Consider the following 22,673-nt stretch of genomic DNA (forward strand, 5'->3'; position numbering starts at 1 on the left):
CCGGAATGCATGTTTCATTTCCGGGTCTCGGTGCAACAAAGCTAGCCTGTTTGTTACAGGAGCAGAGGAAACGAGTCAGCCAGGTCTAAATAACGATAAAACCACCACCGGTGCCTTTTCTTCTTTGACTCTACGATCTGTTAAAGATGTCCAGGTTTCAGGAGCTTAAAGCTTCGTTCAAACGGCGGCTGCTGACTTCGGTTCGTAAAGATCTTTTCGGACATTTGGAGAGAAAAATATCCGATTATAAGAAGGAGATCGACCGCAATAGAAAACTGTTGGATCTGGTTCCAAACAGAGACTCAAGGCGGCGAGAATCAGGTTAGAAAATGTGTTTATTCTTCTTCTAATGCTGCATCGAGGAGGCGCTAAATGAGCTACACCGTCCTTACACCGCGTGTTAGCCGCAGCTAGCTCCTCTTTGTTTCCTCTTCTGTTCCACAAAGTCACTGTGACAGTTTGAGCTTTATGAATTCAATCTGTTTACTCGGTTATACATTAATACATCTGGTTTGTTCGTATTTAGTGCATTTGCCAATGCCATGCTCTTCCCAGGATGTGGTTGTTTTTAGGGTAGACTTTGTCATACATGGACAATTAGCATTTTAAAACCGGGCTGCTGTTAAAATACTGTATCCTGAGGATTTTACGCATCAATCGACCAAAGAAGATCAAAGCTAAACATTTAGTTTTTCTTCGGGAACAATGACATTATTAACTGTAAGTATGAAGCAAACCCAACAACCGACCCGTGGCACCACCTACTGGATATACTCTGTTATTTCATTACAACCCAGACTGACAACGTTAAGTCCCTTGTAATTTCCGGTGTGCACACACTAACTTGATCTACCTGAGCATCATCTGTCTCTAAGGATACCCGTGTATTGACTGATATTTCTGTGGTTGAGTCTGGACATGTCTTGGATAGATGTGGAGTTATCCCATGATAATGAAATCGTTCAACAATCTAACACAGCCATGTCAAGCTTCAACATAAACTCATGGTTTTCCTCTGTGTTTGTGTTTTTCAGTGTGTCCTGCAGACGTCCAGCAGGTGTTGGAGACTAAAGAAGAAGTTTTCCCTGAGCAGCAGGAGTGGAGCTCCAGACTGGACCAGCAGGACCCAGAGCCCCCCCACATTAAAGAAGAACAGGAAGAACTCTGTCTCATTCAGAGACCAGTAGAGGACTGTGGAGGATCAGAATTAGACAGGAAGTTGGATCGAGACTGGCATCCTCATCCAAAGAGTGATGACCGTGAAAGAGACTCAGAGGACCCTGAGCAGCAGGAATGGAGCTCTGGACTGGACCAGCAGGATCCAGAGCCCCCCCACATTAAAGAAGAACAGGAAGAACTCTGTCTCATTCAGAGACCAGTAGAGGACTACGGAGGGTCAGAATTAGACAGGAAGTTGGATCGAGACTGGCATCCTCATCCAAAGAGTGATGACCGTGAAAGAGACTCAGAGGACCCTGAGCAGCAGGAGTGGAGCTCTGGACTGGACCAGCAGGACCCAGAGCCCCCCCACATTAAAGAAGAACAGGAGGAATTTGCTCTTTTTCAGAGACCAGCAGGTACTGATGAAGAGGACAGTGGATGGTCAGACGTGGAAGTTACTCCACGCTCAAAGAGGGATGACCGTGAGGATTGTAAACTATTTAGCTGCACAGTTTGTGGTAAAAAATGTGTATATGCATCAACTCTAAGAAGGCACATGGCAACCCACACAGATGAGAAACGATTCAATTGTTCAGTTTGTGGTAAAAAATGTGCAGATAAATCAGGTCTAAAAAAACACATGTTAACCCACACAGGAAAGGAACCATTTAGTTGCTCAGTTTGTGGTAAAAAATGTGCAGATAAATCAGGTCTAAAAAAACACATGTTAACCCACACAGGAAAGGAACCATTTAGTTGCTCAGTTTGTGGTAAAAAATTTGGATTAAAATCACAGCTAAACAGACACATGCTAACCCACACAGGTGAGACACCATTTAGCTGCTCAGTTTGTGGTAAAAAATTTAAACGTAATAAATCTCTCTCATCCCACAAGTTAATCCACACAGAGGAGCAACCATTTAGTTGCTCAGTTTGTGGTAAAAGATTTTCATATAAATCCTCTCTAACATCCCACATGTTAACCCACTCAGATAAGAAACCATTTAGTTGCTCAGTTTGTGGTAAAAAATTTAAACGTAATGAATCTCTCTCATTCCACAAGTTAATACACACAGGTGAGAAACCATTTAGTTGCTCATTTTGTGGTAAAAGATTTTCACGTAAATCCTCTCTAACATCCCACATCTTGATCCACACAGGTGAGACACCATTTAGTTGCTCAGTTTGTGGTAAAAAATTTAAATATAATAAATCTCTCTCATACCACATGTTCACCCACACAGGTGAGAAACCATTTAATTGCTCAGTTTGTGGTAAAGGATTTGGACAAAAATCACTTCTAACATCCCACATGTTAACCCACACAGGTGAGAAACCATTTAGTTGCTCAGTTTGTGGTAAAAAATTTAAACTTAATAAATCTCTCTCATTACACAAGTTAATCCACACAGAGGAGCAACCATTTAGTTGCTCAGTTTGTGGTAAAAAATTTGGAATAAAATCACTTCTAAGCACACACATGTTAACCCACACAGAAGAGAAACCATGCAGTTGCTCAGTTTGTGGCAAAGGATTTGAACACAGATCAGGTCTAAAATTTCACATGTGGACCCACACAAATAAGAAATCATTTAGTTGCTCAGTTTGTGGTCATAAATGTACAAACAAAACAAATCTAGTAAGCCACATGTGGACCCACACAAGAGAGAAACAATTTAGTTGCTCAGTTTGTGGTCATACATGTGCAAACAAATCAAATCTTACAAGCCATATGTTGAGCCACATAGGTGAGAAATCATTTATTTGTCCAGTTTGTGGCAAAATATTTGCACGTAGATCAGGTCTAACATGCCACATGTCATCCCACATAGAGGATAAACAGTTCAGTTGCTTAGTTTGTGGTAAAGCATTTTCACGTAAGTCAAAGCTAACACGACATATGTTAACCCACACTGGGGTAAACCATTTAACTGCTCATTGTGTGACGAAAAGTACGCAGACAAACAAAGTCTGGAAGACCGAATGACACATCACACGGGGAAAACGCTTCAGTTGTAGTGTTTGTAACAAAAGATTCAGTCGACCAATTTACACAGTTTACACAATTATGGACAATTTATTGTGACAAATGAAGTTGTACGGGGGCTGCATCTGACACAATTTGACATGACTGTTTTCTACTTCTGTTTGATTCTGATTTAATTCTTTTGTCTTAAGTATGTCGGAAAATGGTGAATATACTTAATATCTTTTCCCATGTTTGACGTCTTCAAATGTTTTGTTTTGGTCAGCAGGTATTCAGTTTACTGTCCAACAGGGAAAAAGTAAAACGGCAAATCCTCATGTTTGAGAAGCTGGAAGCTGTAAATATTTAGCATTTTTGCTTCAGAATGACAAACTATAAAATAATTATCAAAATAGTTTGAGATTAATTTTCTGTCGATTAGTAAATCAATTATAAACCTATTGTTGCAGCTCTGCTGTGTAGCTGCTGATTGAGCTGTGTTTCAGTTAAGAAAACTTATGTTTGAGTTTCATGTATTTACTTTGATTAGATTAAGAAGTGATTCTGCTTTTCTTTCTCATTCTTTGTTGATTTTATGTTATTCTGTTTGTAGTATTTAAAATATAACTTCTCAGGCTTTTGCTCAAATAATGTTTAATGAGCATTGTGATTATTTTCCTCTCAGGACTTTGTGTTTTACTGTATGTAGGCTGGAGAGGCTGAACTGTACCTCTGACAAAATCAGCTTTTTAAACCTCTGTGTTATAGCTGAAGATTGAAGTGCCTAGGAAATTTTTAATGACATTCTTTTTACTTACTTTAGTCAAGTAAAAGTCTTAACTGATCATTAGTGTCTGTTTCTTTAGACAGATTATCTGAAAGAGATTTTTGTTATATGACTGTTGTATTTCTTTCGTTCTGTAGACCTAATGAACTGACAACTGAGAGTATTTCTTCACTCAAGTTACAGATTTGTCCGATTAAATTGGAACCAGTCATTTCAAGAAACCTAAATTGTCATACATTACATTTAAGTCTTTATTTGTATGTAGCATCTTGTTCTACAATTGTATTTTAGTAATTTCACGAGGAGAGACTATTATTCTGAAGGTTGGGATATACTGAAAGTTGTCTTCCATTTCTGGGTCTCTGCGGTTCAAACACGGTTAGAGACTGGAGGGTATTGTGCGAACAACGGGAGGTGTATGATACACGGAGAGCCGTGGGGTAAAAGTAGAAGGAGATGAGATTACAACATAAATAAAACGTATCACCTGCAGTAGATTACCTTCAGAAAGAGAGAACACGACGGAGGAAATGAAAAGATTAGGGATTATGGACTTTGTGTTGTCTATGAAATGTAATTAGTTTGTTTTCATGGAATTATTTTTTAAATATTTTAGTCAAATAAATGTCAAAAATGAACATTGATGTCTGTGTTTGTCTTCTTCTCTAACATTAAATAAGAATGGTAAAACAGATTAGCTCTGATTTGACACAGTATTTTATCATGGGGCCTCTAAGGTGTGAAGCTTTGGAGAAGCCTCCTGACCCCCGCTGTGAACACGACACCTCAAGACAGCACTTAGGACATGTAGTTACCCTAACTGGGCCTGCATCGAGTCAGTGAGAAGACATAGAGAAGAGCTACAGACATCAGCTGGTGAGGAACAGGAGAAAAGACACAACAACATTGTCACGTCTTATGTGGCAGGACTTTCACAAGACCGATGATGTCACGGATCCTTTGTGTTCTATGTGTCAACGACAGTCGTTAAGGTGACGGTCGTTGGTAGAAAACATTAGTTTCGACTTCGTTAGTGCCCCATTGTGTTGTAACCACAGTCGTTGGAGTCACATGAGGCCATTTGTGAAAGGTTGTTTTTCCCCTAGAGGCCAAATTGTTAAGTCTCCTGGGAAGGGATGAAAGGGCGGCATTGTAGATTGGAGATAGGTGGTGTCTTAGACCTCCTCCTAGGTTGAGAGATGGCTTCTCTACTTTTACATAGATGGCTTCTTTTACTCCTCTTTCAAACCATCTGTCCTCTCTGTCCAAGATGTGGACCTTGTTGTCCTCAAATGAGTGGGTTTTCTCCTTTAGATGTAAATAGACAGCAGAGTCCAGACCTGAGGAGTTCGCTCTCCTGTGTTGGGCCATGCGTTTGTGTAGTGGTTGTTTTGTTTCGCCAGTGTAGAGGTCTTCGCATTCCTCGTTACATTGGACTGCATACACCAGATTGCTTTTGTGGGTGTGTGGTGGTCTGTCCTTAGGATGTACCAGTCTCTGTCTGAGTGTGTTGCCGGGTTTGAAATACACAGGGATACTGTGTTTGTTGAAGATCCTCCTGAGTTTTTCAGATACCCCGGACACATATGGAATAACTATGTTGTTTCTCTTGTTTTGTTTTTCTTTCACTACCACGTTGTTGGTTCTCTTTCTGGAACCAGCTGCAGTTTTCAAAAAGGTCCAACTGGGGTAACCACAAGTTTTGAGGGCATCTCTAAGGTGCTTGTGTTCTTCCCCTTGGGCCTGTGAGCTTGGGCATGTACATAGGTGAAACCAAACAACCACCAAACAACCAGTCCTTACAACACCAACCTTCACCTACAACGCAGTCCTGAGATCCTTACCCAGGAGATTTAACCCCCATTCACACCTTGAAACAAGTGACCCTAACGACTCACATGATGTCAGGGCGGGTCAACGACTCCCATAACCATCCACCAGAGGTTAAATACCTGGGACTCCCCAACCAGTTTTCAGAACTGAAGAAGGCTTTTGGATAAGAGGTGAAACGTCTTCAAGAAACCTAAAAGAAGTCCAGTTGCCTTCAACTTCAGCCCTTAAGGCTATCATGACCTGGATGACCGAGAACCTACACAGACATTAGAAAGAGAGACTTTTATTCTGAAGGCCAGGGAAGTACCGGAATGCATGTTTCATTTCCGGGTCTCGGTGCAACAAAGCTAGCCTGTTTGTTACAGGAGCAGAGGAAACGAGTCAGCCAGGTCTAAATAACGATAAAACCACCACCGGTGCCTTTTCTTCTTTGACTCTACGATCTGTTAAAGATGTCCAGGTTTCAGGAGCTTAAAGCTTCGTTCAAACGGCGGCTGCTGACTTCGGTTCGTAAAGATCTTTTCGGACATTTGGAGAGAAAAATATCCGAATATAAGAAGGAGATCGACCGCAACAGGAAATTGTTGGATCTGGTCCCAAACAGAGACTCAAGGCGGCGAGAATCAGGTTAGAAAATGTGTTTATTCTTCTTCTAATGCTGCATCGAGGAGGCGCTAAATGAGCTACACCGTCCTTACACCGCGTGTTAGCCGCAGCTAGCTCCTCTTTGTTTCCTCTTCTGTTCCACAAAGTCACTGTGACAGTTTGAGCTTTATGAATTCAATCTGTTTACTCGGTTATACATTAATACATCTGGTTTGTTCGTATTTAGTGCATTTGCCAATGCCATGCTCTTCCCAGGATGTGGTTGTTTTTAGGGTAGACTTTGTCATACATGGACAATTAGCATTTTAAAACCGGGCTGCTGTTAAAATACTGTATCCTGAGGATTTTACGCATCAATCGACTAAAGAAGATCAAAGCTAAACATTTAGTTTTTCTTCGGGAACAATGACATTATTAACTGTAAGTATGAAGCAAACCCAACAACCGACCCGTGGCACCACCTACTGGATATACTCTGTTATTTCATTACAACCCAGACTGACAACGTTAAGTCCCTTGTAATTTCCGGTGTGCACACACTAACTTGATCTACCTGAGCATCATCTGTCTCTAAGGATACCCGTGTATTGACTGATATTTCTGTGGTTGAGTCTGGACATGTCTTGGATAGATGTGGAGTTATCCCATGATAATGAAATCGTTCAACAATCTAACACAGCCATGTCAAGCTTCAACATAAACTCATGGTTTTCCTCTGTGTTTGTGTTTTTCAGTGTGTCCTGCAGACGTCCAGCAGGTGTTGGAGACTAAAGAAGAAGTTTTCCCTGAGCAGCAGGAGTGGAGCTCCAGACTGGACCAGCAGGACCCAGAGCCCCCCCACATTAAAGAAGAACAGGAAGAACTCTGTCTCATTCAGAGACCAGTAGAGGACTGTGGAGGATCAGAATTAGACAGGAAGTTGGATCGAGACTGGCATCCTCATCCAAAGAGTGATGACCGTGAAAGAGACTCAGAGGACCCTGAGCAGCAGGAGTGGAGCTCTGGACTGGACCAGCAGGACCCAGAGCCCCCCCACATTAAAGAAGAACAGGAGGAATTTGCTCTTTTTCAGAGACCAGCAGGTACTGATGAAGAGGACAGTGGATGGTCAGACGTGGAAGTTACTCCACGCTCAAAGAGGGATGACCGTGAGGATTGTAAACTATTTAGCTGCACAGTTTGTGGTAAAAAATGTGTATATGCATCAACTCTAAGAAGGCACATGGCAACCCACACAGATGAGAAACGATTCAATTGTTCAGTTTGTGGTAAAAAATGTGCAGATAAATCAGGTCTAAAAAAACACATGTTAACCCACACAGGAAAGGAACCATTTAGTTGCTCAGTTTGTGGTAAAAAATGTGCAGATAAATCAGGTCTAAAAAAACACATGTTAACCCACACAGGAAAGGAACCATTTAGTTGCTCAGTTTGTGGTAAAAAATTTGGATTAAAATCACAGCTAAACAGACACATGCTAACCCACACAGGTGAGACACCATTTAGCTGCTCAGTTTGTGGTAAAAAATTTAAACGTAATAAATCTCTCTCATCCCACAAGTTAATCCACACAGAGGAGCAACCATTTAGTTGCTCAGTTTGTGGTAAAAGATTTTCATATAAATCCTCTCTAACATCCCACATGTTAACCCACTCAGATAAGAAACCATTTAGTTGCTCAGTTTGTGGTAAAAAATTTAAACGTAATGAATCTCTCTCATTCCACAAGTTAATACACACAGGTGAGAAACCATTTAGTTGCTCATTTTGTGGTAAAAGATTTTCACGTAAATCCTCTCTAACATCCCACATCTTGATCCACACAGGTGAGACACCATTTAGTTGCTCAGTTTGTGGTAAAAAATTTAAATATAATAAATCTCTCTCATACCACATGTTCACCCACACAGGTGAGAAACCATTTAATTGCTCAGTTTGTGGTAAAGGATTTGGACAAAAATCACTTCTAACATCCCACATGTTAACCCACACAGGTGAGAAACCATTTAGTTGCTCAGTTTGTGGTAAAAAATTTAAACTTAATAAATCTCTCTCATTACACAAGTTAATCCACACAGAGGAGCAACCATTTAGTTGCTCAGTTTGTGGTAAAAAATTTGGAATAAAATCACTTCTAAGCACACACATGTTAACCCACACAGAAGAGAAACCATGCAGTTGCTCAGTTTGTGGCAAAGGATTTGAACACAGATCAGGTCTAAAATTTCACATGTGGACCCACACAAATAAGAAATCATTTAGTTGCTCAGTTTGTGGTCATAAATGTACAAACAAAACAAATCTAGTAAGCCACATGTGGACCCACACAAGAGAGAAACAATTTAGTTGCTCAGTTTGTGGTCATACATGTGCAAACAAATCAAATCTTACAAGCCATATGTTGAGCCACATAGGTGAGAAATCATTTATTTGTCCAGTTTGTGGCAAAATATTTGCACGTAGATCAGGTCTAACATGCCACATGTCATCCCACATAGAGGATAAACAGTTCAGTTGCTTAGTTTGTGGTAAAGCATTTTCACGTAAGTCAAAGCTAACACGACATATGTTAACCCACACTGGGGTAAACCATTTAACTGCTCATTGTGTGACGAAAAGTACGCAGACAAACAAAGTCTGGAAGACCGAATGACACATCACACGGGGAAAACGCTTCAGTTGTAGTGTTTGTAACAAAAGATTCAGTCGACCAATTTACACAGTTTACACAATTATGGACAATTTATTGTGACAAATGAAGTTGTACGGGGGCTGCATCTGACACAATTTGACATGACTGTTTTCTACTTCTGTTTGATTCTGATTTAATTCTTTTGTCTTAAGTATGTCGGAAAATGGTGAATATACTTAATATCTTTTCCCATGTTTGACGTCTTCAAATGTTTTGTTTTGGTCAGCAGGTATTCAGTTTACTGTCCAACAGGGAAAAAGTAAAACGGCAAATCCTCATGTTTGAGAAGCTGGAAGCTGTAAATATTTAGCATTTTTGCTTCAGAATGACAAACTATAAAATAATTATCAAAATAGTTTGAGATTAATTTTCTGTCGATTAGTAAATCAATTATAAACCTATTGTTGCAGCTCTGCTGTGTAGCTGCTGATTGAGCTGTGTTTCAGTTAAGAAAACTTATGTTTGAGTTTCATGTATTTACTTTGATTAGATTAAGAAGTGATTCTGCTTTTCTTTCTCATTCTTTGTTGATTTTATGTTATTCTGTTTGTAGTATTTAAAATATAACTTCTCAGGCTTTTGCTCAAATAATGTTTAATGAGCATTGTGATTATTTTCCTCTCAGGACTTTGTGTTTTACTGTATGTAGGCTGGAGAGGCTGAACTGTGCCTCTGACAAAATCAGCTTTTTAAACCTCTGTGTTATAGCTGAAGATTGAAGTGCCTAGGAGTAAAGTATTTCTTTACATTAGTTTTCGTTCGGTAGACCTAATGAACTGACAACTGAGAGTATTTCTTCACTCAAGTTACAGATTTGTCCGATTAAATTGGAACCAGTCATTTCAAGAAACCTAAATTGTCATACATTACATTTAAGTCTTTATTTGTATGTAGCATCTTGTTCTACAATTGTATTTTAGTAATTTCACGAGGAGAGACTATTATTCTGAAGGTTGGGATATACTGAAAGTTGTCTTCCATTTCTGGGTCTCTGCGGTTCAAACACGGTTAGAGACTGGAGGGTATTGTGCGAACAACGGGAGGTGTATGATACACGGAGAGCCGTGGGGTAAAAGTAGAAGGAGATGAGATTACAACATAAATAAAACGTATCACCTGCAGTAGATTAACTTCAGAAAGAGAGAACACGACGGAGGAAATGAAAAGATTAGGGATTATGGACTTTGTGTTGTCTATGAAATGTAATTAGTTTGTTTTCATGGAATTATTTTTTAAATATTTTAGTCAAATAAATGTCAAAAATGAACATTGATGTCTGTGTTTGTCTTCTTCTCTAACATTAAATAAGAATGGTAAAACAGATTAGCTCTGATTTGACACAGTATTTTATCATGGGGCCTCTAAGGTGTGAAGCTTTGGAGAAGCCTCCTGACCCCCGCTGTGAACACGACACCTCAAGACAGCACTTAGGACATGTAGTTACCCTAACTGGGCCTGCATCGAGTCAGTGAGAAGACATAGAGAAGAGCTACAGACATCAGCTGGTGAGGAACAGGAGAAAAGACACAACAACATTGTCACGTCTTATGTGGCAGGACTTTCACAAGACCGATGATGTCACGGATCCTTTGTGTTCTATGTGTCAACGACAGTCGTTAAGGTGACGGCCGTTGGTAGAAAACATTAGTTTCGACTTCGTTAGTGCCCCATTGTGTTGTAACCACAGTCGTTGGAGTCACATGAGGCCATTTGTGAAAGGTTGTTTTTCCCTAGAGGCCAAATTGTTAAGTCTCCTGGGAAGGGATGAAAGGGCGGCATTGTAGATTGGAGATAGGTGGTGTCTTAGACCTCCTCCTAGGTTGAGAGATGGCTTCTCTACTTTTACATAGATGGCTTCTTTTACTCCTCTTTCAAACCATCTGTCCTCTCTGTCCAAGATGTGGACCTTGTTGTCCTCAAATGAGTGGGTTTTCTCCTTTAGATGTAAATAGACAGCAGAGTCCAGACCTGAGGAGTTCGCTCTCCTGTGTTGGGCCATGCGTTTGTGTAGTGGTTGTTTTGTTTCGCCAGTGTAGAGGTCTTCGCATTCCTCGTTACATTGGACTGCATACACCAGATTGCTTTTGTGGGTGTGTGGTGGTCTGTCCTTAGGATGTACCAGTCTCTGTCTGAGTGTGTTGCCGGGTTTGAAATACACAGGGATACTGTGTTTGTTGAAGATCCTCCTGAGTTTTTCAGATACCCCGGACACATATGGAATAACTATGTTGTTTCTCTTGTTTTGTTTTTCTTTCACTACCACGTTGTTGGTTCTCTTTCTGGAACCAGCTGCAGTTTTCAAAAAGGTCCAACTGGGGTAACCACAAGTTTTGAGGGCATCTCTCAGGTGCTTGTGTTCTTCCCCTTGGGCCTGTGAGCTTGGGCATGTACATAGGTGAAACCAAACAACCACCAAACAACCAGTCCTTACAACACCAACCTTCACCTACAACGCAGTCCTGAGATCCTTACCCAGGAGATTTAACCCCCATTCACACCTTGAAACAAGTGACCCTAACGACTCACATGATGTCAGGGCGGGTCAACGACTCCCATAACCATCCACCAGAGGTTAAATACCTGGGACTCCCCAACCAGTTTTCAGAACTGAAGAAGGCTTTTGGATAAGAGGTGAAACGTCTTCAAGAAACCTAAAAGAAGTCCAGTTGCCTTCAACTTCAGCCCTTAAGGCTATCATGACCTGGATGACCGAGAACCTACACAGACATTAGAAAGAGAGACTTTTATTCTGAAGGCCAGGGAAGTACCGGAATGCATGTTTCATTTCCGGGTCTCGGTACAACAAAGCTAGCCTGTTTGTTACAGGAGCAGAGGAAACGAGTCAGCCAGGTCTAAATGACGATAAAACCACCACCGGTGCCTTTTCTTCTTTGACTCTACGATCTGTTAAAGATGTCCAGGTTTCAGGAGCTTAAAGCTTCGTTCAAACGGCGGCTGCTGACTTCAGTTCGTAAAGATCTGTTCGGACATTTGGAGAGAAAAATATCCGATTATAAGAAGGAGATCGACCGCAACAGGAAATTGTTGGATCTGGTCCCAAACAGAGACTCAAGGCGGCGAGAATCAGGTTAGAAAATGTGTTTATTCTTCTTCTAATGCTCCCAGGATGTGGTTGTTTTTAGGGTAGACTTTGTCATACATGGACAATTAGCATTTTAAAACCGGGCTGCTGTTAAAATACTGTATCCTGAGGATTTTACGCATCAATCGACTAAAGAAGATCAAAGCTAAACATTTAGTTTTTCTTCGGGAACAATGACATTATTAACTGTAAGTATGAAGCAAACCCAACAACCGACCCGTGGCACCACCTACTGGATATACTCTGTTATTTCATTACAACCCAGACTGACAACGTTAAGTCCCTTGTAATTTCCGGTGTGCTCACACTAACTTGATCTACCTGAGCATCATCTGTCTCTAAGGATACCCGTGTATTGACTGATATTTCTGTGGTTGAGTCTGGACATGTCTTGGATAGATGTGGAGTTATCCCATGATAATGAAATCGTTCAACAATCTAACACAGCCATGTCAAGCTTCAACATAAACTCATGGTTTTCCTCTGTGTTTGTGTTTTTCAGTGTGTCCTGCAGACGTCCAGCAGGTGTTGGAGACTAAAGAAGTTTCCCCTGAGCAGCAGGAGTGGAGCTCCAGACTGGACCAGCAGGACCCAGAGCCCCCCCACATTAAAGAAGAACAGGAAGAACTCTGTCTCATTCAGAGACCAGTAGAGGACTGTGGAGGATCAGAATTAGACAGGAAGTTGGATCGAGACTGGCATCCTCATCCAAAGAGTGATGACCGTGAAAGAGACTCAGAGGACCCTGAGCAGCAGGAATGGAGCTCTGGACTGGACCAGCAGGACCCAGAGCCCCCCCACATTAAAGAAGAACAGGAAGAACTCTGTCTCATTCAGAGACCAGTAGAGGACTACGGAGGGTCAGAATTAGACAGGAAGTTGGATCGAGACTGGCATCCTCATCCAAAGAGTGATGACCGTGAAAGAGACTCAGAGGACCCTGAGCAGCAGGAGTGGAGCTCTGGACTGGACCAGCAGGACCCAGAGCCCCCCCACATTAAAGAAGAACAGGAGGAATTTGCTCTTTTTCAGAGACCAGCAGGTACTGATGAAGAGGACAGTGGATGGTCAGACGTGGAAGTTACTCCACGCTCAAAGAGGGATGACCGTGAGGATTGTAAACTATTTAGCTGCACAGTTTGTGGTAAAAAATGTGTATATGCATCAACTCTAAGAAGGCACATGGCAACCCACACAGATGAGAAACGATTCAATTGTTCAGTTTGTGGTAAAAAATGTGCAGATAAATCAGGTCTAAAAAAACACATGTTAACCCACACAGGAAAGGAACCATTTAGTTGCTCAGTTTGTGGTAAAAAATGTGCAGATAAATCAGGTCTAAAAAAACACATGTTAACCCACACAGGAAAGGAACCATTTAGTTGCTCAGTTTGTGGTAAAAAATTTGGATTAAAATCACAGCTAAACAGACACATGCTAACCCACACAGGTGAGACACCATTTAGCTGCTCAGTTTGTGGTAAAAAATTTAAACGTAATAAATCTCTCTCATCCCACAAGTTAATCCACACAGAGGAGCAACCATTTAGTTGCTCAGTTTGTGGTAAAAGATTTTCATATAAATCCTCTCTAACATCCCACATGTTAACCCACTCAGATAAGAAACCATTTAGTTGCTCAGTTTGTGGTAAAAAATTTAAACGTAATGAATCTCTCTCATTCCACAAGTTAATACACACAGGTGAGAAACCATTTAGTTGCTCATTTTGTGGTAAAAGATTTTCACGTAAATCCTCTCTAACATCCCACATCTTGATCCACACAGGTGAGACACCATTTAGTTGCTCAGTTTGTGGTAAAAAATTTAAATATAATAAATCTCTCTCATACCACATGTTCACCCACACAGGTGAGAAACCATTTAATTGCTCAGTTTGTGGTAAAGGATTTGGACAAAAATCACTTCTAACATCCCACATGTTAACCCACACAGGTGAGAAACCATTTAGTTGCTCAGTTTGTGGTAAAAAATTTAAACTTAATAAATCTCTCTCATTACACAAGTTAATCCACACAGAGGAGCAACCATTTAGTTGCTCAGTTTGTGGTAAAAAATTTGGAATAAAATCACTTCTAAGCACACACATGTTAACCCACACAGAAGAGAAACCATGCAGTTGCTCAGTTTGTGGCAAAGGATTTGAACACAGATCAGGTCTAAAATTTCACATGTGGACCCACACAAATAAGAAATCATTTAGTTGCTCAGTTTGTGGTCATAAATGTACAAACAAAACAAATCTAGTAAGCCACATGTGGACCCACACAAGAGAGAAACAATTTAGTTGCTCAGTTTGTGGTCATACATGTGCAAACAAATCAAATCTTACAAGCCATATGTTGAGCCACATAGGTGAGAAATCATTTATTTGTCCAGTTTGTGGCAAAATATTTGCACGTAGATCAGGTCTAACATGCCACATGTCATCCCACATAGAGGATAAACAGTTCAGTTGCTTAGTTTGTGGTAAAGCATTTTCACGTAAGTCAAAGCTAACACGACATATGTTAACCCACACTGGGGTAAACCATTTAACTGCTCATTGTGTGACGAAAAGTACGCAGACAAACAAAGTCTGGAAGACCGAATGACACATCACACGGGGAAAACGCTTCAGTTGTAGTGTTTGTAACAAAAGATTCAGTCGACCAATTTACACAGTTTACACAATTATGGACAATTTATTGTGACAAATGAAGTTGTACGGGGGCTGCATCTGACACAATTTGACATGACTGTTTTCTACTTCTGTTTGATTCTGATTTAATTCTTTTGTCTTAAGTATGTCGGAAAATGGTGAATATACTTAATATCTTTTCCCATGTTTGACGTCTTCAAATGTTTTGTTTTGGTCAGCAGGTATTCAGTTTACTGTCCAACAGGGAAAAAGTAAAACGGCAAATCCTCATGTTTGAGAAGCTGGAAGCTGTAAATATTTAGCATTTTTGCTTCAGAATGACAAACTATAAAATAATTATCAAAATAGTTTGAGATTAATTTTCTGTCGATTAGTAAATCAATTATAAACCTATTGTTGCAGCTCTGCTGTGTAGCTGCTGATTGAGCTGTGTTTCAGTTAAGAAAACTTATGTTTGAGTTTCATGTATTTACTTTGATTAGATTAAGAAGTGATTCTGCTTTTCTTTCTCATTCTTTGTTGATTTTATGTTATTCTGTTTGTAGTATTTAAAATATAACTTCTCAGGCTTTTGCTCAAATAATGTTTAATGAGCATTGTGATTATTTTCCTCTCAGGACTTTGTGTTTTACTGTATGTAGGCTGGAGAGGCTGAACTGTACCTCTGACAAAATCAGCTTTTTAAACCTCTGTGTTATAGCTGAAGATTGAAGTGCCTAGGAAATTTTTAATGACATTCTTTTTACTTACTTTAGTCAAGTAAAAGTCTTAACTGATCATTAGTGTCTGTTTCTTTAGACAGATTATCTGAAAGAGATTTTTGTTATATGACTGTTGTATTTCTTTACATTAGTTTTCGTTCGGTAGACCTAATGAACTGACAACTGAGAGTATTTCTTCACTCAAGTTACAGATTTGTCCGATTAAATTGGAACCAGTCATTTCAAGAAACCTAAATTGTCATACATTACATTTACGTCTTTATTTGTATGTAGCATCTTGTTCTACAGTTGTATTTTAGTAATTTCACGAGGAGAGACTATTATTCTGAAGGTTGGGATATACTGAAAGTTGTCTTCCATTTCCGGGTCTCTGCGGTTCAAACACGGTTAGAGACTGGAGGGTATTGTGCGAACAACGGGAGGTGTATGATACACGGAGAGCCGTGGGGTAAAAGTAGAAGGAGATGAGATTACAACATAAATAAAACGTATCACCTGCAGTAGATTAACTTCAGAAAGAGAGAACACGACGGAGGAAATGAAAAGATTAGGGATTATGGACTTTGTGTTGTCTATGAAATGTAATTAGTTTGTTTTCATGGAATTATTTTTTAAATATTTTAGTCAAATAAATGTCAAAAATGAACATTGATGTCTGTGTTTGTCTTCTTCTCTAACATTAAATAAGAATGGTAAAACAGATTAGCTCTGATTTGACACAGTATTTTATCATGGGGCCTCTAAGGTGTGAAGCTTTGGAGAAGCCTCCTGACCCCCGCTGTGAACACGACACCTCAAGACAGCACTTAGGACATGTAGTTACCCTAACTGGGCCTGCATCGAGTCAGTGAGAAGACATAGAGAAGAGCTACAGACATCAGCTGGTGAGGAACAGGAGAAAAGACACAACAACATTGTCACGTCTTATGTGGCAGGACTTTCACAAGACCGATGATGTCACGGATCCTTTGTGTTCTATGTGTCAACGACAGTCGTTAAGGTGACGGCCGTTGGTAGAAAACATTAGTTTCGACTTCGTTAGTGCCCCATTGTGTTGTAACCACAGTCGTTGGAGTCACATGAGGCCATTTGTGAAAGGTTGTTTTTCCCTAGAGGCCAAATTGTTAAGTCTCCTGGGAAGGGATGAAAGGGCGGCATTGTAGATTGGAGATAGGTGGTGTCTTAGACCTCCTCCTAGGTTGAGAGATGGCTTCTCTACTTTTACATAGATGGCTTCTTTTACTCCTCTTTCAAACCATCTGTCCTCTCTGTCCAAGATGTGGACCTTGTTGTCCTCAAATGAGTGGGTTTTCTCCTTTAGATGTAAATAGACAGCAGAGTCCAGACCTGAGGAGTTCGCTCTCCTGTGTTGGGCCATGCGTTTGTGTAGTGGTTGTTTTGTTTCGCCAGTGTAGAGGTCTTCGCATTCCTCGTTACATTGGACTGCATACACCAGATTGCTTTTGTGGGTGTGTGGTGGTCTGTCCTTAGGATGTACCAGTCTCTGTCTGAGTGTGTTGCCGGGTTTGAAATACACAGGGATACTGTGTTTGTTGAAGATCCTCCTGAGTTTTTCAGATACCCCGGACACATATGGAATAACTATGTTGTTTCTCTTGTTTTGTTTTTCTTTCACTACCACGTTGTTGGTTCTCTTTCTGGAACCAGCTGCAGTTTTCAAAAAGGTCCAACTGGGGTAACCACAAGTTTTGAGGGCATCTCTCAGGTGCTTGTGTTCTTCCCCTTGGGCCTGTGAGCTTGGGCATGTACATAGGTGAAACCAAACAACCACCAAACAACCAGTCCTTACAACACCAACCTTCACCTACAACGCAGTCCTGAGATCCTTACCCAGGAGATTTAACCCCCATTCACACCTTGAAACAAGTGACCCTAACGACTCACATGATGTCAGGGCGGGTCAACGACTCCCATAACCATCCACCAGAGGTTAAATACCTGGGACTCCCCAACCAGTTTTCAGAACTGAAGAAGGCTTTTGGATAAGAGGTGAAACGTCTTCAAGAAACCTAAAAGAAGTCCAGTTGTCTTCAACTTCAGCCCTTAAGGCTATCATGACCTGGATGACCGAGAACCTACACAGACATTAGAAAGAGAGACTTTTATTCTGAAGGCCAGGGAAGTACCGGAATGCATGTTTCATTTCCGGGTCTCGGTGCAACAAAGCTAGCCTGTTTGTTACAGGAGCAGAGGAAACGAGTCAGCCAGGTCTAAATAACGATAAAACCACCACCGGTGCCTTTTCTTCTTTGACTCTACGATCTGTTAAAGATGTCCAGGTTTCAGGAGCTTAAAGCTTCGTTCAAACAGCGGCTGCTGACTTCGGTTCGTAAAGATCTGTTCGGACATTTGGAGAGAAAAATATCCGATTATAAGAAGGAGATCGACCGCAACAGAAAACTGTTGGATCTGGTTCCAAACAGAGACTCAAGGCGGCGAGAATCAGGTTAGAAAATGTGTTTATTCTTCTTCTAATGCTGCATCGAGGAGGCGCTAAATGAGCTACACCGTCCTTACACCGCGTGTTAGCCGCAGCTAGCTCCTCTTTGTTTCCTCTTCTGTTCCACAAAGTCACTGTGACAGTTTGAGCTTTATGAATTCAATCTGTTTACTCGGTTATACATTAATACATCTGGTTTGTTCGTATTTAGTGCATTTGCCAATGCCATGCTCTTCCCAGGATGTGGTTGTTTTTAGGGTAGACTTTGTCATACATGGACAATTAGCATTTTAAAACCGGGCTGCTGTTAAAATACTGTATCCTGAGGATTTTACGCATCAATCGACTAAAGAAGATCAAAGCTAAACATTTAGTTTTTCTTCGGGAACAATGACATTATTAACTGTAAGTATGAAGCAAACCCAACAACCGACCCGTGGCACCACCTACTGGATATACTCTGTTATTTCATTACAACCCAGACTGACAACGTTAAGTCCCTTGTAATTTCCGGTGTGCTCACACTAACTTGATCTACCTGAGCATCATCTGTCTCTAAGGATACCCGTGTATTGACTGATATTTCTGTGGTTGAGTCTGGACATGTCTTGGATAGATGTGGAGTTATCCCATGATAATGAAATCGTTCAACAATCTAACACAGCCATGTCAAGCTTCAACATGAACTCATGGTTTTCCTCTGTGTTTGTGTTTTTCAGTGTGTCCTGCAGACGTCCAGCAGGTGTTGGAGACTAAAGAAGAGGTTTCCCCTGAGCAGCAGGAGTGGAGCTCCAGACTGGACCAGCAGGACCCAGAGCCCCCCCACATTAAAGAAGAACAGGAGGAATTTGCTCTTTTTCAGAGACCAGTAGATGCTGATGAAGAGGACAGCAGAGGATCAGAACAGGAAGTTACTCCACACTCAAAGAGGGATGACTGTGAGGATCCTAAACTATTTAGCTGCACAGTTTCGGGTAAAAGATGGGCACATAAATCAAATCTAAGAAAACACATGTTTACCCACACAGGTGAGAAACGATTTAGTTGCTCAGTTTGTGGTAAGAAATGTGTACATAAATCAGGCTTAAGAAACCACATGTTAACCCACACAGGTGAGAAACCATTTAGCTGCTCAGTTTGTGGTAAAAAATTTGGACAAAAATCCACTCTAAACAGACACATGTTAACCCACACAGGTGAGAAACGATTTAATTGTTCAATTTGTGGTAAAGAATGTGCACATAAATCAACTCTAACAAAGCATATGTTAATCCACACAGGAGAGAAACCATTTAGTTGCTCAGTTTGTGGTAAAAAATTTGGACAAAAATCAAATCTAGGCAAACACATGTTTACCCACACAGGTGAGAAACGATTTAGTTGTTTAGTTTGTGGTAAAAAAATTTCAGATAAATCAACTCTAACAAACCATATGTTTACCCACACAGGAGAGAAACCATTTTGTTGCTCAGTTTGTGGTAAAAAATTTGGACAAAAATCAAATCTAAGCACACACATGTTAACCCACACAGGTGAGAAACCATTTAATTGTCCAGTTTGTGGTAAAAAATTTGCACGTAAATTCTCTCTAACATCCCATATGTGGACCCACACAGGTGAGAAACCATTTAGGTGCTCAGTTTGTGGTAAAACATTTACACTTCATTCATCTCTCTCAAGCCACAAGTTAATCCACACGGGAGAGAAACCATATAGTTGCTCAGTTTGTGGTAAAAAATTTGCACATCATTCATCTCTCCCAAGCCACAAGTTAAGCCACACAGGAGAGAAACCATATAGTTGCTCAGTGTGTGGTAAAGGATTTAGACAAAAATCACGTTTAACATTCCACATCTTGACCCACACAGATGAGAAACCAGTTAATTGCTCAGTTTGTGGTCATAAATGTACAAACAAATCAAATCTAGTAAGCCACATGTGGACCCATGCAAGAGGGAAACAATTTAGTTGCTCAGTTTGTGGTCATACATGTGCAAACAAATCAAATCTAACAAGCCATATGTTGAGCCACACAGCTGAGAAATCAGTTATTTGTCCAGTTTGTGGCAAAATATGTGCACGTAGATCAGGTCTAACATTCCACATGTCAACCCACATAGAGGAGAAACCGTTCAGTTGCTTAGTTTGTGGTAAAACATTTTCACGTAAGTCAAATCTAACACGACATATGTTAACCCACACTGGGGTAAACCATTTAACTGCTCATTGTGTGATGAAAAGTACGCAGACAAACAAAGTCTGGAAGACCGAATGACACATCACACGGGAAAAACGCTTCAGTTGTAGTGTTTGTAACAAAAGATTCAGTCAACCAATTTACACAGTTTACACAATTATGGACAATTTATTGTGACAAATGTTTCTAATTTTACCTGGCTGCAATGACAAACCAAACCTCTGGGATTAATAAAGTTATCTAACAGTCGGCTGTTCAAAAACATGAGTGTGTTGTCCTGTCCAACAGGGAAAAAGTAAAACGGCATATCCTCATGTTTGAGAAGCTGGAAGCATTTTTGCTTCAGAATGACAAACTATAAAATAATTATCAAAATAGTTTGAGATTAATTTTCTGTCGATTAGTAAATCAATTATAAACCTATTGTTGCAGCTCTGCTGTGCAGCTGCTGATTGAGCCGTGTTTCAGTTAAGAAAACTTATGTTTGAGTTTCATGTATTTACTTTGATTAGATTAAGAAGTGATTCTGCTTTTCTTTCTCATTCTTTGTTGATTTTATGTTATTCTGTTTGTAGTATTTAAAATATAACTTCTCAGGCTTTTGCTCAAATAATGTTTAATGAGCATTGTGATTATTTTCCTCTCAGGACTTTGTGTTTTACTGTATGTAGGCTGGAGAGGCTGAACTGTGCCTCTGACAAAATCAGCTTTTTAAACCTCTGTGTTATAGCTGAAGATTGAAGTGCCTAGGAAATTTTTAATGACATTCTTTTTACTTACTTTAGTCAAATAAAAGTCTTAACTGAACATTAGTGTCTGTTTCTTTAGACAGATTATCTCTGATACAACACTTTAACATGCATTTTTGTATATAATCTGCTACTCTAGGAGGTGGAAGAGATTTTTATTATAGGACTGTTGTATTTCTTTACATTAGTTTTCGTTCGGTAGACCTAATGAACTGACAACTGAGAGTATTTCTTCACTCAAGTTACAGATTTGTCCGATTAAATTGGAACCAGTCATTTCAAGAAACCTAAATTGTCATACATTACATTTACGTCTTTATTTGTATGTAGCATCTTGTTCTACAATTGTATTTTAGTAATTTCACGAGGAGAGACTATTATTCTGAAGGTTGGGATATACCGGAAGTTGTCTTCCATTTCCGGGTCTCTGCGGTTCAAACACGGTTAGAGAGTGGAGGGTATTGTGCGAACAACGGGAGGTGTATGATACACGGAGAGCCGTGGGGTAAAAGTAGAAGGAGATGAGATTACAACATAAATAAAACGTATCACCTGCAGCAGATTAACTTCAGAAAGAGAGAACACGACGGAGGAAATGAAAAGATTAGGGACAATGATAAAACACGACTGATGAACGAGTGAAGGAAGGAGCTCGATCGACTTCTCGCGGGAAGAAGTCATGATGGGAAAAAGTTCAGTTGTCGGGACAAAGGAGGAACTGACTGCCCTTACACACCACTGAAGAAGAAGAAGAAGACCGTATGGATGTTGTGTTTGCTGCAAGAGCAGAGGAAACATATCAGCCAGGTCTAAATAACGATAAAACCACCACCGGTGCCTTTTCTAGTTTGACTCTACGATCTATTAAAGATGTCCAGGTTTCAGGAGCTTAAAGCTTCGTTCAAACGGCGGCTGCTGACTTCGGTTCGTAAAGATCTGTTCGGACATTTGGAGAGAAAAATATCCGAATATAAGAAGGAGATCGACCGCAACAGAAAACTGATGGATCTGGTTCCAAACTGTGACTCAAGGCGGCGAGGATCAGGTTGGTTTTCTCCTCTGCTCCACAAAGTTACTGTGGTAACTTTAGTTTTGTGAACCTGATCTGCTCACTGGCAGGTTTCCTCGTTTGATACGTTGATAAATATAGTTGAGTTCACATGTTGTGCAGTTAGTGATTAAAACATGTTCTTTCCAGTGTTATACATGGGCGATAAGCATTTTAAAAATACGTGTGAAATAATTTTTCATGCACAATGCTGCTAATAAAATATTGTATGAGGATTATATATATACATATGAATTTAAAAGATTCAATGATTGTTCAGAGACAAAGATGCTTGGCCATTTTAGAAGTTAAAGATGTCTGATAGTGCAGAACAATTCCTGATAATATAGCATAAACAGCACAAAAGAAGTGACTCGTGGATTTTGCACTTTTTAGAACCACTGGTTCATTGGGACTATGACCTCTCTTTAAAGCTTCCTTATCTCAGAAACTAAAGATACAAGCTGAACATTTTATTGCTCTTGTGAACAGTGACATTATTAACTAAAGGTATGAAGCAAATCCAAGATGGAGAGTTGAGAAAATGTCTAAAGTGTGTTTATGTGACCAGGAATTACCCCTACATCTTCATCTTCCCCTAACACAATACGAGACTGTAGATGTTATCACGTTTTTCACGCTTAGTTTCAAAGTCTTTATTTCCCAGACTGTCTGAAAACGCTATCCC

General features: G+C 40.2%; 5 protein-coding genes across 23 annotated transcripts in view; all 5 read left to right on the plus strand.

The window, feature by feature from the left end:
• On the plus strand, positions 1–16,176 carry LOC108891233 (oocyte zinc finger protein XlCOF6). 12 transcript variants are annotated; one of them, XR_007812682.1, is made up of 4 exons: positions 1–321; positions 1,035–2,321; positions 8,096–9,997; positions 15,862–16,176. XR_007812682.1 is itself a non-coding variant. In XM_051069407.1 (4 exons), exons 1-4 carry the CDS (start codon positions 147–149, stop codon positions 14,759–14,761), a joined length of 2,457 nt encoding a protein of 818 aa, XP_050925364.1. In that variant the 5' UTR covers positions 1–146; the 3' UTR covers positions 14,762–16,176. The 12 variants fall into 12 exon arrangements, 9 of the variants coding, with proteins under 9 accessions (XP_050925364.1, XP_050925353.1, XP_050925369.1 ...); XM_051069407.1 differs by having other exon boundaries at positions 1,035–2,489; positions 8,264–8,347; positions 14,019–16,176; XM_051069396.1 differs by having other exon boundaries at positions 8,096–8,347; positions 14,019–16,176.
• LOC108891235 (gastrula zinc finger protein XlCGF57.1) overlaps positions 5,666–22,673 on the plus strand; it is a 32,553-nt gene continuing 15,545 nt past the window's right edge. For 3 of the 8 annotated variants that reach the window (XM_051069475.1, XM_051069470.1, XM_018688342.2), the window contains exon 1: positions 15,733–15,878. Coding sequence is in view for 2 of the 8 variants with exons in the window: in XM_051069480.1 (XP_050925437.1) it covers positions 6,200–6,374 (175 nt within the window). In the remaining 6 variants the exon portion in view is untranslated. Of the gene's footprint in view, positions 6,375–9,994; positions 11,896–15,732; positions 15,879–17,722; positions 17,831–22,673 lie in introns of those variants that run through there. The other 5 variants (XM_051069480.1, XM_018688345.2, XM_051069448.1 and 2 more) reach the window with 5 other exon arrangements.
• Positions 11,869–22,673, plus strand: part of LOC108891238 (oocyte zinc finger protein XlCOF6.1-like) — a 21,693-nt gene continuing 10,888 nt past the window's right edge. The window contains exons 1-2 of the mRNA XM_051069635.1: positions 11,869–11,966; positions 21,816–21,982. Coding sequence (XP_050925592.1) covers positions 11,959–11,966; positions 21,816–21,982 — 175 coding nt within the window. The 5' untranslated portion in view covers positions 11,869–11,958. The remainder of the gene's footprint in view (positions 11,967–21,815; positions 21,983–22,673) is intronic.
• LOC108891232 (gastrula zinc finger protein XlCGF57.1-like) lies at positions 11,959–20,995 on the plus strand. The gene is made up of 2 exons (XM_051069510.1): positions 11,959–12,133; positions 18,711–20,995. Exons 1-2 carry the CDS (start codon positions 11,959–11,961, stop codon positions 20,264–20,266), a joined length of 1,731 nt encoding a protein of 576 aa, XP_050925467.1. The 3' UTR covers positions 20,267–20,995.
• LOC108891237 (gastrula zinc finger protein XlCGF57.1) overlaps positions 17,823–22,673 on the plus strand; it is a 7,631-nt gene continuing 2,780 nt past the window's right edge. The window contains exon 1 of the mRNA XM_051069521.1: positions 17,823–17,997. Coding sequence (XP_050925478.1) covers positions 17,823–17,997 — 175 coding nt within the window. The remainder of the gene's footprint in view (positions 17,998–22,673) is intronic.

Source organism: Lates calcarifer, linkage group LG3 (assembly GCF_001640805.2).
Source record: "Lates calcarifer isolate ASB-BC8 linkage group LG3, TLL_Latcal_v3, whole genome shotgun sequence".
Lineage (NCBI taxonomy): Eukaryota > Metazoa > Chordata > Actinopteri > Centropomidae > Lates > Lates calcarifer.